Here is a 17,595-nt window from a genome sequence, read left to right as displayed (position 1 = left end):
CCCTGGGCAGGTGGACAGACAGACGGCCGTGGGGCCAGCCTCCCTATGCTCCGTCTCTCCCTGGTCTGGAGTCCGGGCCCAATCTAGGGCGGCTTCCTCTGCTCCCAGGCCGGACCCAGCCCTGCTCCAAGCCCCGTCCTCCCCTCTGAAGTGTGGACTGTGCGGTGAGACAGGGACCGGGCCCCACGTGACCCTCCTACCCCAGCTGTCCGGACCCCGGCCCTGGCCCTGGCGGGATGCAAGAGCAGGATGCTGCACAGACGGGCCCGGGAGGAGGACAGTGCCGTCCTGATCGACGTGGCCCCCGGGGCAGAGAAGGGGGACTCTTACGGGAGCACAGCCAACGCCTCGGAGGTAACCCCTCCCCCTGCTCCCTTCCCCGGGTCCAGGCTCGGTCTGCTCTAGGTTTAGGAGGTGGACGCAGGGACCCGGGAGACAATGGCCCCAAGCCCTTGGTGGGGCGGATGCACGCCAACTGTGTCTTCCCTCCTGCATCCCCCAGCGACCCCCAAACCCTCACCTGCCCCAGCGAAGGGAAGAGGGAGGTGCCCTTAACCCTTGAGGGATGAGCAGAAACCCCTCAGGACAAGCTGGGCGGGGCCGGGTGGGGCCCTCAGCGACGGGGGAAGGAAGGGGACACAGAGCAACGCACCAGGGTGACGCGATCGCCTAAAAACAGAACTGTAAGCACAGCAGAGGTGGACAGTGTTGGGTCTGGGTAGAGATCATGGGTGCTTGTTGGGTTGTGTCTGCTTCATTCTGCATTTGCCAATTTATCAGAACACAGAAGTGAGAGGGAGGGAATGCCCTCACCCCCCAGAGGGCGGAGATGGGCTTTAGAATTAGGGTCAGGGTCAGAGTGTGGGTGAGCTTCAGATGGGTTAGGTGAGGGTGAGGCTCAGAACTCTGTATGGGTGAGGTTACTGATAGGGTAGGTTTTAGGTTAAGGTTAGAGTTAGGATCAAAATTAGTGACGAGGTTCGGGTTAGGTCACCCTGGGCCCAGGTGAGTACATATGCTTTTGATAAAGTGTGCTGGGGTGAGAACACCCAGCCCCACCTTGTCTTAGGTTCCAGCTGACCCCCGGGGCCCAGGTCAGCCACTCTGTGAGGCCCCAAAGATCCTGAGGGCCTCAGCCCAGACTCAGGCTCACTCGTGTTCAACCTTTGTCCCCTGGGTCAAACCTGGAGAAGAACACACCTCCTGGGGCCTGCAGGAGACTCCCTCCGGGCAGCCTGTTGTGGGCCTCCTTTGTCCATCTCTAGGGTTCCCACCCCTGTCCCTGGGGGGCCACAGACACCCCAAGTGAGGCTGTGGGGGAAGATTCCGGGTCCCAGACCCGGGAGTCCCCGCCAGGGACGTTCCTCTTCCCTGGTCCTCCGGGACCTCAAGCCTCCAGCTGCTGCCCTCCACCCCCGCCCCCGCGGCCTGAGAGTGGACACAGGTGCCTCCCTTCCTGCTGCCCCAAAGCATAGCCTCCGGGGAAACACTCACCTGGAACATCTAGAAACGCAGAAGGATTCCACCCTCTGGGCGCCATGACCACCTCTGGCCTATCCGAAGGGCACTTAGGGGCCATCCAGCTCTTCTCCAGCCTCTGGAGGCCAGCACGGTGGGCGCCCCGGGTCCTGCCCATACTGCCCACAGCCCAGGTGCTCAGTGGCCCGTGGAAGCTCTCGGAGAGGCTGGAGAGGCCTGGGGCTGGCCTCAACCCCGGATGCACCTGTGCCACGAGCCCCTCTGGCCACGTGGTCAGATGCTGCCGTTCCTCCCCCTTCCTTCCAGCCAGCTGGACGCCAGGCAGCCACCGACAGGGTGGGAAGCCCCACCAAGCCCTGGATCGGAGAGCCCCTCCCAGCATCTGCCAGCCGTGCCTATGTTGGTACTGGGGCTGGGGACACAGATGGGGCAGCGCGATGACGGGGCCCAGGCCACCGTCCTCAGGAACCAGGCCTCCCCTCCCTCACCCAGCACCATCTCCAGAGCCAGCTGTGGTGCCAGCCGCTGTGCTGGAGGGTGGGGTGAACAGCACACAGCAGGAAGGGAGTCCCTACTGATGGGGGGAGCTGGAGAGGGCTCGGGGGCAGAGCGGGCGGCCGTCTCCCTCCTGCTCTGGCCTCGGGACCAACTCCAAGACACCTCACTCTGCTCTCTTGCGCCCCACACTTTCTCTACCTTCAAAGTGGATCGGATCCACTTCTCCTCACTCCCCACCCCGTGGCTCCTGTCTGCCCCGAGCCACCGTAATCTCCCCAGAGTTCTGCACCAGTGCCCACCTGCCAACCCTGCTCTCCACGCAGCACTGGAAAGACCCATGCTAAAAGGAGATGCCCTAACCTCGCACCCGTTAGGATGGTTAAACGACAACAAAAAAACAGAAAACAAATGCCGGGGAGGACGCGGAGAGACTGGAACCCTCGTGCACTGTCGCCGGGAAGGTGAAATGTGGCTGCGGTGGAGAACAGTATGGCGGTTCCTCAAAAAATTAAACACAGGATTACCATATGGCTGTCGTGGCGAGCTTGCTGAAGAAGACCACTGCCCTTGTGGGATTGGCTGTATGTGAGAGTCCACACGAGAGGCTAAAAATATTGTATGCAAAGATTCTTGATGTTCTTGGACAAATCCCTAAAAATGCAGCATACAGAAAGTATACAGAACAGATTACAACTGAGAAGTTGAGTATGGTTAAAGCAGAACCAGATGTTAAAAAATTAGAAGAGCAACTTCACGGAGGCCAAGTAGAAGAGGTGATTCTTCAGGCTGAAAATGAACTAAGTCTGGCAAGAAAAATGGTGCAGTGGAAACCATGGGAGGCTTTAGTGGAAGAGCCTCTTGCCAACCAATGGAAATGGCCAATATAAACATCATTAAATGACTTGTGCGTTTATGGGAAACTGATGTAATTAAATATTCTGTTATGTTAAAAATATTTCCATATTATTGACATCTTATAATCAAGAAAACTGATAAAGAACATATATAGGAGACTTGATAAAATCGCTGATTATGTAATAGGGACTTGTGAATTGGTTTTTGATTTGTAGAGCATTCATTCAATTATTTCAAAAGTATTTTTTAAAACAGAAAAAAAAAAAGAATTACCGTATGATCCGGCAATCCCACTTCTAAGTTTATACCCAAAAGAAGTGATGACAAACATTTGTGTTGTTTCCATGTTGGGGGTTATTGTGATTAATGCAGCAATGAGATCACGTACAAGATGTTGTGTTAATGTAAGTGTCCATTGGGGGTGCGGGGGCGTATACCACTGAGTGGAATTTCCAGGTCATATGGTAACTCAATGTTAACATTTTGAGGAACCGTCAAACTGTTTTCCAAAGTGACCCCCATTTTACAAACCACCAGCAATGAATGAGGTTCCAATTTCTCCACATTCTATCCAACACTTCTTATCGTCTGTCTTGGTATTACAGTTGTCCTAGTGGCTGTTGGGTGGCATCTCACTGTGGTTTTGATTTGTAATCCCCTAATGACTGATGATACTGAGCATGTTTTCATAGGCTTATTGCCAATCTGTATATCTTCTTTAGAGAAATGTCTATTCAAAATCTTTGCCCATTTAAAAATTGGGTTGTGGGACTTCCCTGGTGGTGCAGTGGTTAGGAATCTGCCTGCCAATGCAAGAGACACGGGTTCGAGCCCTGCTCCGGGAAGATCCCACATGCCGCGGAGCAACTAAGCCCGTGCGCCACAACTACTGAGCCTGCGCTCCAGAGCCCGCAAGCCACAACTACTGAGCCCACGTGCCACAACTACTGAAGCCCATGCGCCTAGAGCCTGTGCTCCACAACAGGAGAAGCCACTGCAGTGAGAAGCCCACGCACCGCAACAAAGAGTAGCGCCTGCTCGCTGCACCTAGAGAAAGCCCGCGTGCAGCAACGAAGACCCAGCACAGCCATAAATAAATAAATAAATATATATATATATATATATATATATAAATAAATAAATTCGTTTTTTTAAAAAAATGGGTTGTTTGTCTTTTTATCATTGAATTGTATAAGTTCTCTTATGTTCTGGATACAAGTCCCTTATCAGATATATGATGTGCATACGTATTTTTTCTCCCAGTCTATGGGTTGCCTTTTTCATTTTCTTGATGATGTGCTTTGAAGCAGATAGGTCTTTAATTTTGATGAAGACCATCTTACCAATCTTCTCTTTTATTGCCTTGCTTTTGGTGTCGTATCTAAGAAATCATTGCCTAAACCAGGTCATTAAGACTTACAACTATGTTTTTTTCCTGAAAAGTTTTATCATTTTAGTCCTTATACTTAGGTCTGGGGAATTCCCTGGTGGTCTAGCGGTTAGGACGCTGCGCTCTCACTTCCAAGGGCCTGGGTTCAATCCCTGTTCGGGGAACTGAGATCCCACAAGCTGCGTAGTATGGCCAAAAAAAAAAAAAAAAACCGAGAAGAAAACAAAAAAAACCCTTAGGTCTGTGATCTTTAACTTATTATCTTTTTTTTTTTTTACACATACACACACTTATGTAGATGTTTTAAAAGTAGATAGATTTCTGCTATTGTTTTTTGTTCTTCACAAAATTTTAGAAAGCTTTTCACATCAGTACCTATAAACACATCCCATTCTTTTTTTTAAATTGGGGTATAGATATTTTATTAATTTACCATCTTAACTCCACTTTGAGTTAATTTTTGTATATGGTGTGAAGTAGGGGTCCAGATTCATTCTTTTGCTTGTGAAAATTCACTTGTCCCAGCATCAGTTGTTGAAGTCGCTATTCTTTTCCCATTGAATTTTTGGCCTCTTTGTTTTAAAAAATGATAATAAAATATATCGGTTTATTTCCGAAATCTCAGATATATTCCGTTGGTCTATATGTCTATCCTTATGCTGGTGCCACTCTCTCTTGATTATCCTGTCTTTGTAGTGAGTATTGAAATCAAAAATTGTGAGTCCTAAAATTTTGTTCTCCTTTTTCTACATTGTTTTGGCTATTCTGGGTCTCATGTGTTCCCATATGAATTTTAAACTTGTCAATTTCTGCAAAAAAAAAAAAAAGCCAGCTAAGATTTTGACAGGGACTGTGTTGAATCTGTAGATCAATCTGGGGAGTATTGCTGTCTTCACGATGTTAAGTCCTCTCATTCATGCATATGGGATATTTTTGCATTTATCTAGTTAGTGCTTCTTCAACTTATTTCAACAATATTTGGTACTTTTCAGTGTATACATCTTACACTTTTTTTTTTTTTTTTTTTTTTGCGGTATGCGGGCCTCTCACTGTTGTGGCCTCCCCCGTTGCGGAGCACAGGCTCCGGACGCGCAGGCTCAGCGGCCATGGCTCACGGGCCCAGCTGCTCCGCGGCATATGGGATCCTCCCAGACCGGGGCACGAACCCGTATCCCCTGCACCGGCAGGCGGACTCTCAACCACTTGCGCCACCAGGGAGGCCCCTTACACTTTTTTTTTGTTGTTAAATTTGTTCAGGTTTTTTTTGGGGGGGGCTGTTATAAATGGAATTGTTTTCTCTTTGTTTTATCTTCAGCTTGCTTATCGCTAGTGTATAGAAATACAGTTGTTTTGTATGTTAATTTTGTATCCTGCAAACTTGCCAAACCTGTTATTAGTTCTAATAGTGTTTGTAGTGACTTCTTCGGGATTTTCTATACACGAGGTCACGCCATCTGTAAATAGAGAGAGTTTTACTTTTACATTTACCTGTTTATTTATCCTCTTGGTCTGTTCATTCGTTCTTGCATATCTGCACTTCTACCTGAGGGTATTCCCTTCAGCCTGAAGAATTCCCTTTAGTATTTCCTGTAGAGCATGTGTCTGGGACTAAATCTGTCAGATTTTGATTGAGAATATCTTCACTTAACCTTCATTTCTGAAGAACATTTCTACTGGATAAAGAATTTTAGTTTGCAGTATTTTCCCCTACCCTTTAAAGATGCCATTCCATTGTCTTTTGGCCTCCGTTGTTTCAGTTGAGAAATCATGTGCCTGTTTTATTATTTTTCCCCTGAAAAAAATATGGTTTTCTTTCTTGCTGCTTTTAAGATTTCTCTTTATCTTTAATACAGCAAAGGTATGCTGTACAATGATTTTCCTAGTTTTTTAATCCTGTTTGGAGCTCACTGAGCTTTTTGAATCTTTGAACTGATTTATTCCATCAGATTTGGAAATTCTTGAACATTCTTGTTCAAAGATTGCTTCTTTCCTACTCTCTCCTGGTTCTCAGATTACAGTCTGTTGGGGCTTTGACCATGACCCTATCCTTCTTGTACCCTGTTCTGTTCTTGCCATTCTTTTTGCTCTGAACTTCATTTTTTCTACTGGTCTGTCCTTAAGTTCAGCAATCCTGTCTTCTGTTGAGTCTAGTCTACTATTAAACACGTCCAATGAGTTCTTAATTTCATATGCTGTGTTTTGCTATTTTATTTTATTTATTATTTTTGGCTGCACCACGCAGCATGAGGGAACTTATCAGTTCCCCAACCAAGGATCGAACTAACTAACACCCCCTGCAGTGGAAGCTTGGAGTCTTAACCACTGGACCGCCAGGGAAGTCTCTGCTTTGCTATTTTAGAACGTTCATTTGATTCCTTTTCATAGATTCTAATTCTCTCTCAAAATATTCCAGTTGTTAATTGGACCATTTTGTCCATTCTTTACCCTTTTTTTCTCTTTTAACTTAATAACTGTCATTATTTTACGCCTTTTTTGCTAGCTCCACTGTGTGGTTCACCTCTGGGTCTCTGTTGACTCTGTCACCTTCCTGTACAGTGTTGAGCTTTGTTCTGGCAGGTGGTCCAATTACTGGCAGGTCACCTTGATGGGCCTGAGCTTGGTGTCAGGTGTCAGCTCAGGCCGCTTCAGTTCTGCGCTCATCCCGAAGATGCAGTCCTCACCCCTGTGGTATCGCCCAGGAGGCTCAGCTGGAAAGCCAGAGTGGCCGACAGTCTCCCTCCTCCCTGTGTGGCTGGAGCTCCAGCACGGTGCTCCCTGAGTCTCTGTGAGCCATGAGCCTGCGGCAGCCGCCTCTGGGCGTGAACGAGTCAGCAGCTCCAAGGACCCCCGGATCTCCTCACCGACCTGTGGCTCCGTCCTCTCCACACAGCACCCCTCAAGCCCAAGGCCCCTTAGCGGCCCCCGATTCTGACGCCCGCGCCTCACCCGGCAGGGCCTCTGCTCCCGCTGGGCTCTGTGGCCCTGCCCTGCAGCTTGGAAAATGCCATTAGGGAGAGTGATGAAGTGAAAGCTTCCCTTCTCTCGAGGGCCTTAGCCCGGCATCCACTGCTTCCTGTGCTTTGTCCAGCTTTTACAGTCTCTATGGCAGGGAGCTAAGGCTGATGTGATTCACACTCAGAGTCCTTCAAGACCCACATAGACTCCTGAGGAGTTTGGGGCTCACTCTGCAGGGATGGGGGCCACAGAGGAGCCAGAGGGCAGACACCAGCCCCTCTCCAGGGCTCAGTTTCCCCCGTGGTCCAATGTAGGGCTGTCCCGGAAGCTCTTCTGAGCCCTCACACCCCAGCAAGGACCAGGGAGGGCCTGGGAAGGAGACACAGAGGAGCAGGCCGAGCGGCCGGTGCCCAGATCCTACTGCCCACCGGCAGCCTGGGCATCCCGTACCTGTGGGCCAGGTACGTCGGGTAGCTGGGGAGCCCCAGGCTCCGCGTTCGTTCAGTGACCTTGCCCCACAAGACCTGAGGGCATGGTGTCCTGAGGCTTGGAACAAATCAAGCCCCAAAGCCCTGCTGGGGGCCTCACCCTTCAGTGAGCACCCCATGGAACCATTAACCACAGGCCAGTATAATATCCACCCATCGCAGGAGGCCAAAGCCCTCAGGCCACCTGAAAACTCAGAAGCCACCTTTGGTTCATCTGTCCCACCCCCAACGTTAAAGCTTTTGTCTAGGGGTGACATTTGTAATCATAACTGTGTTTTTATAGAATTTAACAGCTGAAGAAGTCCTTTCACATGCAGTATGTCGGTTTTAACAGTTGGTGTCACTTAGATCCCCTCGCTCTCCTGCATCCTACCCGCTCCTTTCCTCCCAGCTTCCTCTGTTCCCCAGGACAGGCTCTGCCATCAGAGTCACCAATCCTGAATTTTATGTTAATCACATTCTTGTGTGTTTAGTTTTTTTTTTTTTTTTAATCATTTTTGCCCCCATTTCATGTCACCAAACAACACAGCTTGGTTTTGTCTGTTTGAACTTGATGGAAGGTCTCAGTGTCACTCCTCCTGACATAGTGTTCGTGAGGCCCGCCTGCGTCGCTGGTGCAGCTGCCACTTGGCCACTGTCCTTGCTGTGGAGAAGCCACTATCTTCCTCTCTGTCCTTCTGTGGACAGACATTTGACTTCTTCCCAGTTTGGGGTGATTATGAAGATCGGCTGCTGTACACGCTCTCGTGTGCACCTGTGCTGTGCCCTCACGGGGCTGTCTCCTAAGGGTGGGGTCGCTGGCGGGGTGCAGGGCCATACCGGTCCCCAGGCACGTTGCACCGCCGACAGCAGGAACTCCTCTCAACACTCGGTGTTGTCAGTTCTTACAACCTGGTGGGTCTACATGGCCCTGGCCCACGTCCTGACGAAAGGGGGTGAGTGCCGAGGCCGGCTGGGTGCTGACCAGGGACCCAGCCCTGCTGGACCGAATCAGAACATGACTTTTGTCATATCTGAATGAGGCACGGGTGGGACGTGCCGCATCCTCCCCCCAAGGTCCCTTAAATGGCAGTGAGCAGGGCCTCGGTGGGGGCAGAGGGGGGCACCCCAGGCCTCGCCCCACATCAGCAGGAATCCTTGCCCATCTCTGCCTGCCTCTCCCCCCTTTCTCTGACCCCCTTCCATTTCCTAAGGACAAATCCATCCGTTCCACAAATTGCACAAGTTGCAGTCCTGGTCTAGGAGAGGGACAGAGGTCAGCGCACAGCGAGGGAGGCTGGTGTGGGCCCAGAGTGCCGCGGAGAGAATGTGGGGTGGGCAGGCGGCCCGGGGAGAGGCTCCAGGTGGGGGTCCAGGGACAGGGCCCTGGGGGAGCCACCGGTAACGTTCCTGCAACCGTGGGGCTGTGTGTCCCCTCCGGCCTCAGGAGTTTCTTCCAATTAACCGTTTATGCTCCCACCTCCACCTCAGCCCCTGCTTGCTGGGCACCCTCTCCGCCCAGCCCCCCAGACCTGTGCCCCAGTCCGCTTTCCCGGGCCGCATCATGTTACTTTTTATTGTCACTTGCCCCAGCTCTTCTTTTGCCAACATAACGCTTTTAGATGGTTTTGCAGTTAGAAATTCAGTAACGCCACACTTGGCCCCCTTCTTGAATGAATTTCTTTAAAAGACCCGGGCGACGCGGCCCTTTCCTCACTCCCTGCGCCGGTGAGGTGCTGACGACAGGCGCTCGCTGTGCCGCAGAGACGCACCGGACCCAGAACAAGTTCGAGGACGCCTTCACCCTTAAGGTGTTCATCTTCCAGTTCGTCAACTCCTACTCCGCCCCCATCTACATCGCCTTCTTCAAGGGCAGGTCAGCGCGCGGCACTGGCAGCACCCTGCCGGCCACGCCCATACCACGCCCACACAGACAACGCCCATCTGGCCCCGCCCCACGCCTTAACCCTAGGCCCCGCCCCCAGCCGGCCACACCCACATCGCTCTCGGCCCCGCCCCGCCACACACGGCCCCGGCCGTCGGTCTCGCCCTCACCCCGCCCACTGTGGGCTCCAGACACTCGGGGAAGGCGGGGGCGGCGCAGGGGTCCGGCTCGCGGTGCCCCTCGTGCTTCCGCCCGGTGGGCTGCAGGCAGCCGCGGGAGCAGAGGCATGGTTCTCCCCTAGGTTCGTGGGCTACCCGGGCAACTACCACACCTCGCCTGGGGTCCGCAGCGAGGAGGTGAGCGCGCGAGGACGCCGCCGTGTGGTGCTCCCTTCGCCTTCCGTCAGCCGCTCCTCTGCCCCCGCCCCGCCAACCCCTGCGCACCGCTCTGCCCCTTCCCAGACCCCACTCGGGACAGCCGTCCACGGAACACTCAGAATCCGCGTGTCCCCGTTGGCACCCGATTCACACCTGAGCCGAGCGCCAGTCACAGGGATGGACCGTGAGCCGCTGTCGCGGCCACGAGCTCGGCTGGCACATTGGGGGTGCAGAGGCTGGCGACCCTCACGGGGCTTCTTCCCAAGGCGCCCCTCGCCCCACCTCCCAAGCACAAGCAGGCTCACCTGCATGGCCCAGCAGCTTTGAGAGCCAGGGTGAACCTGTTTTTCCAGAAAGTGGAAGCTGGTTTTGTGCAGGATGAAGAATCACTGTAGAGTGGGTTCCCCCAGAGCGGACGCCCAGGCAAAGACCCGGATTCAAGTAATGGGTGTGGGTGTCACCCTGGGAAGCATGCAAGGGGCAGGGGCTGTGCAGAAGGAGGTGCACCCAGGAGTACTTGAGAGGGGGGTCACCACTGTGGGCTTGTGAGCTCAACCCTGCCCCACGCCCTCTTGAGACATTGTAGAAAATCCCTCAAAATGTGCCTGTGGTTCCTTACTGGCTGAGGGCCAAGCACGCCCCGAAGCAGCATGAGTGGGTGTCTTGAACAGTCCACAGGTGGCCTCTAGGCTGGGCCAAGGGGACCCGGGTGGGAGTCCAACAGCTCCTGTGGAGCACCTCACCTGAAAGACCCTCTTCTCCCTGATGGAGGGAGAACAGCAACTTCCCATGGGTCTGGGCTGTGACCCAACCCGACAGCTGCCTGCAAAGTGGCTGCCCCCCAAGGGACACTCTCTATTTTCGCATGAGGGGGAGGGGCTTTCCAGGGACAGGGCAGATGGGACCACAAGTCGGGGCATGACTGCACATGACACACAGCAGTTAGGCAGCTTTGTTATCACTTATCAGTGGGAAAAGTTCCCAACTCAAAATGGTTTCAACAAAAAATGGAGTTTCACTGGCTCCTCTGTTGAAAATACAGGACTCTGTGAACTCAGGTATGGCTGGATCCAGGTGTTTAAACAATGTTGCACTGCTTTCCCAAGCATTGGCTATATCCTCAGGCAGGCTCTCCTCACCTGGTAGGTAAGACATGCTGCAGTGTGGGCTGACATCCCAAGAGCACAGGACGACACCCTCTAGCTTAGTAGCCAGTGCAAGGCATGCTGTCCCACAAGCTCCCCATAAAAGCCCCAGGCCCCCCTCTCACTGGCTTGATCAGGTCACTGATTGGTGAGGCCTGCCTGCATCTGGGCCCTCCCTGGAGCCACAGGCTAGGGTCAACCCCATGTGGGTTCCCAAAAGAGCCCAGGGTTGCCGTACAGCCGTGCTTCTGGTATTCCCGTGACAGTCCGTCCGCGGGACCTGGGGAAGACTGCGGGGGCTTGAATGAGGTCAGGAAGGGGGAGGGAAGGAAGGAGGGTCTCTGCAGTCCTCAAGGTGCCCCTGGCATGTCTGAAAGGGAGATGAGGGCAAGGCAGGGGCCACCTTCGAGGCACAGAGAAGGATAGGCAGCTGTGAGGCTGGTCCCTCCCACAAGCTAATCTGGAGCCCTGATGGTGCAGTGTGTGGCCGGAGGCTGCCTCACTGAGTTGGCACAGGAGCTCCTGGTCATCATGGTGGGCAAGCAGATCATCTACAACGTGCAGGAGATTCTTGTCCTGCAAGTCACCCACCCCAACCCGTCCCTGGGAAGCATCCAGGGACTGTGGGACCCGGAAGTGTCTGGGGCCGCAGCCCCCAGTCCAGCTCTCCGGGAGAAGAGGTTGGGGGGAAGGCAGGTCCGGCCCCTCCTGGACCCCAGTGACTCCGGTGCTGTGTAGGGGGAGGGTCGGCCCCAGCCACCTGCCCCACAGGCTCTCTGACACCTCCACCCCATGTAGTTGCGGCAGGTGCTTATTGAGTTCTCTTGCCCAGGGGCCAGCTTTGGAGGGGAGGAGGCCTGGGTTCCTGGGCCCTGCCCCATCCATGCCAGTCCATCCTGTCTGCAGCCCACTGTGGCTGGGCCGGGGCGTTCTTAACGGGGACACTGGGGTCCCACCTCCCCAGTGCCACCCACTGGCGCCACTGGGGCCCCTCCCATGCCAGAGCCCTTGCAATGGCCTGTCCAGGCATGGCCTCTTATCCGGCCCAAGGCTGGACCCAACCTGGAAGCCCTCCAGCATCCCCACACACCCCATCTCCCTGGGATGGCCGCTCCCTGGCAACTCCCCCGGGCACCCGAAACTGTGGCTGTCAGACCTTGGCCAATCCACGTGCCCTCTGTGGGCGTGGCCCTGACTCTCAGGGCAGGTGGTGCCGGGAAGCTGAATTCAAGATTACAACAGGCAGGTGTAGCTGGGCTAGTGAGCGACACACACGCACACACACGTGCCCCACTGTCCTCATCCGCTCCCTCCCAGCCCTGACACAGCTCCCCGGAGGAATCAATGCCCCTAGATCTCCTATGAGTGATGCTGACTTGCCTGAGGGCTCTGCAGGGGAGCTTGGCACGCCCTCGCCCCCACCCCTGCTGCCGCAGGTGCAGAAGGCCTCACCCTCGCACTGCCCACCCTGTGGCCCCAGACCCTCCTCCCCCTGCTGCCCTTTGCTTGCAGAGCGACCAGGACCTGGCTTGGGAGGACAGGGCCATCGTCCTAGGGGTTTCTGTCTCCAGGGAGCTATGGGGCTGGTGGCAGAGGTCCTGGCTCTGCTCCAAGGAGAGGAAGGCAGGCGGGCCAGGTGCCCTGGGAGGCAGGCAGACTACGGGCTTCTGCCCTTCCAGGGCCCCTTTGACGGGCGCCTTGAGACGGGGAGGAGCCATGGCGGTGGCCGCAGCCACCGTGCGCGGGGAGGGGCAGCCGCACTACTGAGGGGGCTTCCAGCCTCAGCATTCCTGTCTACGTCTGCCTTGAAACATGATGTAGGGGTCCCTGATGCAGCCAGGCCCGCAAAGATCAGGACTTGTGGCGGCCAGAGTGGGGGGCACCCAGGAAAGCCTGGCTGAGAGCAGCAGTGGCAGCACCCTGGGCACTGGGGTTTGGGAGAGGACCTGGCGCAGTGGACGGGGCCCTCTTGGAGTGGCCTTCATCTCCCCCCGCCCTGGAAAGCCTGGGCCAGAGCCCCCTGTAGGAAATGAGAAGTGGGGTACTCAGGAGAGCCGGCCCTGGGGGTGAGGGCAAAGGCCCCCTGAGAGGTAAGGTGACACCTCTGGGGAGTTGATTTTCTCCAGACATTTTCTCAAGGCCCGCACTCTTTGCTGGACCCTCCAGTGCCCTTGCCAGGTGGAGGCCTATGCCTGGGGCTCATTCCCTGCATGAGGTGACTGAAGGTTTTGAGGCCAGAGTCCACATCTAATGCGGGCACCGGTCCCTGCAGCCAGGCCCTTCTCTTTGATAACAGGGGAGAGAATCACGGCACCATCTGAAGGGCTGCGTCTGAGCCAACACTTTGCTCTGAGCTCCCCGGCAGCCAAAGCAAAAGGGGTGACAGTAGTGGGTGGCATCATTCTGTGGGTAAAAAGGAGAAGGCGCACGAGGGAGAGACATGGTGTTTCCCGAGAACGTGAGCCGGGTGACCTGGTGTCTCTACCCCACTGGACAAAAGGCAACGGGACCCCAGGCTCTCCTTAGGGGCTTCCCCTAAGAGCCGGGAACCCCCTTCAAGGAGCCCCTTCCTAGAGTCGGCCCCAACCTCAGAAGCAGGCTCTACTGCCACTCCTGCCACGAGTCCACAGCGGGAGCCAAGCAGTGGGGAGGACTGTTGAGTCCCTGACCTCAGGGAGCATGGGTGGCCCATGACCAGCCAGAGATGCATCCAACTCTGTGACGGCAGTCTGGGGAGGCTTCCTGAGGGAAGGAGCCCTGCAGCCGAGCCTGCGGGACGAGTAACAGCAGGAGGAGCAGGAAAGGCCAGAGGCCGGGGCTGCTGTGCACAGGCAGGGGCTTCCCCTGAAGGGCGCAGGTGAAGGGTTTACGGTGGGCAGCGTCGGCCATCGGTCGCAGGCACGCGTGGCCCTTACCACCAGCTGCAACCGGGAGGGCAGGGGTCAGGGTTCACGGGCCGTGGCTACCGGAGGGCCTGGCGGCGACCCCCGACCCCCGCAGTGCTGCAGTCCGGCTTCATCACCGTCTTCGTGGCCGCCTGTCTCCTCGCGCCGCTCTTCGCCCTTTTCAACAACCGGGTGGAGATCCGCCTAGACGTGCGCAAGTTCGTCCGCGAGCGCCGGCGCCCCGTGGCCGAGCGCGCGCAGGGCATCGGCATCTGGTTCCACATCCTGGCGGGCATCACCCGCCTGGCGGTCATCAGCAACGTGAGCGCGCGGGGCCCGCCCGGGGTTGGGGGGTGTCCGCGGGGGAGAGCGGGGCCGGGCGGGGCGGGACGCGCGGCCCCGCCGGTCGCCCAGGCCATCCTACTGGCCTTTTCGTCCGACTTCCTGCCGCGCGCCTACTACCGGTGGGGCCGCGCCCGCAACCTGCGCGGCTTCGTCAAGTTCACGCTGGCGCGCGCCCCGCCCGCCTTTGCCGCCGCGCACAACCGCACGTGCAGGTGAGGCGGTGCCGGGGGTGGGGCGGGGCTCCCGGGGCTCCCACCCCGAGGGGCCAGGCTGGGAGGGCCTCGCGCCCCTCGCTTCCCGCCTCCTTCCCTCCTCCAGAGCCTCGCCGGCCCAGTTGCTGCCCTGCGGGAGGGATCGTGATCACCAACCCCATTCCTTCCATGGGTACAAGCTTCTTTTCTTTTTCTAGTTCTTCTTCAGTCAATTTTGGTATTTAGTATTTGGTTTTACGGAAAACTGTTTCAGTTAAGCTTTAGAATGTAACGACATGAACTTATATTAAGACCTCGTTTTGTAGTTACGGCCCCATTTTCTTTCCAGATGTAGTACGTGTATTTCCTCTTGAAAATCAATTTTCTGGAGTTGAAACCTTAACTCATTTCAGACTTATTGGGTTTTAATAAACAAATTGTGTCTATAAATTTATTTGAACATACTTTTTATAAATTTATTTTATTTATTTTTGGCTGCTTTGGGTCTTTGTTGCTGTGCGCGGGCTTTCTCTAGTTGTGGCGAGTGGGGGCTACTCTTCGTTGCAGTGCACGGGCTTCTCATTGCGGTGGCTTCTCTTGTTGCGGAGCACAGGCTCTAGGCGTGCGGGCTTCAGTAGTTGTGGCTCGCGGGCCCCAGAGTGCAGGCTCAGGAGTTGTGGCACCCGGGCTTAGTTGCTCCATGGCATGTGGGATCTTCCCAAACCAGGGCTCGAACCCGTGTCCCCTGCATTGGCAGGCGGATTCTTAACCACTGCACCACCAGGGAAGCCCCTGAACACTTTTTAAAAGCTTCATTCCACTAGTGTTGATAATAATTCTATCCTTCACTTATAAATATTTCATCACTTCAATTGTGATTTACCTATTTATCCATGAATCACTTAGGAAAGTATTTCCCAAACACACAGAGTTTTGTTTTTGCTACTTTTAAGAAATCATTTGTGGTTTAACTGCATGGAGGTCAGAGAGCCTGAAGAGTTGACATGATGTAAACCTCACATTTGTTGAGTCTTCCTTTAGGATCTGCTGGTCACAATGGAGTTTTGCATACGTTTCAAGTGAACCTAAACAGAATCTTTATTAATTTTAGAGCAAGGTTCTACATATACCCATTAGGTCAGGCTTCTAAGCTTTATTGTTCAGATTTTAATTTTACTACTAGAAGAAGACAAAACACTTTTAGGCATTTGTTAATCACAACTCTGGTGTATTTCATTAACTTCTGTGGCTACAGTGTTTTCTTATGCATTGTCTTTCCTCTGAGTTCGTTTTTCTTCTCCCTGAAGTTTATCCTTTAATAGACACTTTTAGGAACGGTGTGGCTGGTGAACTCTTAAGTATGTTCATTTTGTCCTTCAAATGGCAGGTATAAAATTCTAGGTTAAGAGTTATTTTCCCTCAGCTCTTTCTAAATATTTCTCTTTCGTGCACTGGCTTTTCTTGTTAGAAGCATTCGTTGCATTTAAGATTTTTTCATTTTCCTTGATTTGTGTCACTAACAGGTACCTATCATGGTAGGGTTTATTTCTCACTGAGACTCAGCAGGTACTACTGATCTAGAGTGATGCCTTTCTTTAGTTCTGGAACAACTGTATTCTATTCCTTCAGGCAGTACTTCTCCACGCTCCCTTACCTTCTCTGCTGTTTGAGCATCTCCATTCCCCCATGTGTCTTGAGCACTCTCTCCTATTTGTCTGTCTTTCTGGGTCTCAGCACTGCGTAATTGTCTTCCAGCTCCCACGGTGTGTCCCTTCTGTCGTGTCTCGTTTAGCCACTTAAAGTATAGCCCATTCTTTGGGGAATTTTTATTTTCAAGATTTTTGGCTTTTTTTTTTTTTTTTTGCGATACGCGGGCCTCTCACTGTTGTGGTCTCTCCCGTTGCGGAGCACAGGCTCCGGACGTGCAGGCTCAGCGGCCATGGCTCACGGGCCCAGCCGCTCTGTGGCATGTGGGATCTTCCCGGACCGGGGCACGAACCCGTGTCCCCTGCATCAGCAGGCGGACTCTCAACCACTGCGCCACCAGGGAAGCCCTTGGCTTTTTTCTTTTCCTACAGAGTTGGCCCTGGTAATGCTTTCTTACCATAACACAGAAATACGGGAGGATGTGAAAGGACGGCAAGATGACCATTCAATCTGAACTAGCCAGCAAAGCCCAGTGTCGTGCTCAGGATAGTAAATGAGCTGGCCGGGCAGGCAGTGCCGGTAGGGTGGACAGCTGGTCTCATATAATGGCATGTTTTCACGGTGTAAGTAGGTTGACATCACCTGTTGAAGCACAGACGTACTTGGTTGTCACATCTGCAGGATGATGAGGCATTTGCCACTGTGGGGCTCAGTTCAGTCTGGTAGGGGAATGGGCCAAGGCAGCCCCTCCACCCCTTTGAAACCCCAAGAGTTACAGCTAAAGGTACTGTCCGAGCAGCCTGCATGGGGACATTCCCTGCTTCCAGCACCCTCGGTGGTAAGCCCAGCCAGTGAGGAGGAGGAGAAGCTGAGAAGTGCATCTGGCACCCTCAGCTCGGCTCCCCACTGAGCCCCATGTCTCCTGCAGGTATCGGGCTTTCGGGGGGATGATGGACATCATGCCCGGACCTACTGGAATCTTCTGGCCATCCACCTGGCTTTCATCATCGTGTGTGAGGTGCCAGCATGGTGGGCCCCACTTCCCACCTCCAGGACTTTGCCTGATCCCAGCACAAGGTGTGCAGGGGTTGGCGTGACCAAGGGCGCTCACTGCTGTGTCACCTTGCCTCTGCATCCCTTCCCTGCCTGGCCTTTGTCTCCAGCTGTGTGGACATCAGAATGCCCTGGGCACTGTGGAGTGTCCCACGGAGGCTGGGGGTGGTCTCCGTCGCTGTGGCCTCCGCCTCTTCCAGGAGTTTCCTTTTGTGCACTGATGCTTGCTGTCCAGCTCAACCCACACCTGAGGAGCAGGTGCCCACATACGGCCCCATGAAGGCCACTCTGGGCCCTTGTTTTGCCCCGGGGTGGGGGTGCCCCACCCCCAGCACGTGGCGTTCTCCATCGGCCGGGTCCTCGACCTCTTGGCACCTGGCATCCCCGATCTGTGGAGATCAAGGTGAAGCGGGAGTACTACCT

The 17,595-nt window shown here is 54.4% G+C and overlaps 1 protein-coding gene across 1 annotated transcript; it reads left to right on the top strand.

The window, feature by feature from the left end:
• Window positions 1-2,504: 2,504 nt before the first annotated feature.
• On the top strand, window positions 2,505-3,041 carry LOC132495411 (NADH dehydrogenase [ubiquinone] 1 alpha subcomplex subunit 5-like). Its single transcript, XM_060107257.1, has one exon. It carries the CDS (start codon window positions 2,505-2,507, stop codon window positions 2,862-2,864), a length of 360 nt encoding a protein of 119 aa, XP_059963240.1. The 3' UTR covers window positions 2,865-3,041.
• Window positions 3,042-17,595: the final 14,554 nt, after the last annotated feature.

This window comes from Mesoplodon densirostris, chromosome 8 (genome assembly GCF_025265405.1).
Source record: "Mesoplodon densirostris isolate mMesDen1 chromosome 8, mMesDen1 primary haplotype, whole genome shotgun sequence".
NCBI lineage: Eukaryota > Metazoa > Chordata > Mammalia > Artiodactyla > Ziphiidae > Mesoplodon > Mesoplodon densirostris.
Note: the sequence above shows the minus strand (reverse complement) of the source record. Positions and strands in the feature narration are given on the sequence as shown.

Coding starts and splice junctions, on each gene's coding strand:
- LOC132495411 (XM_060107257.1), top strand. CDS start 2,505: ATGGCTGTCGTGGCGAGCTTGCTGAAGAAGACCACTGCCCTTGTGGGA.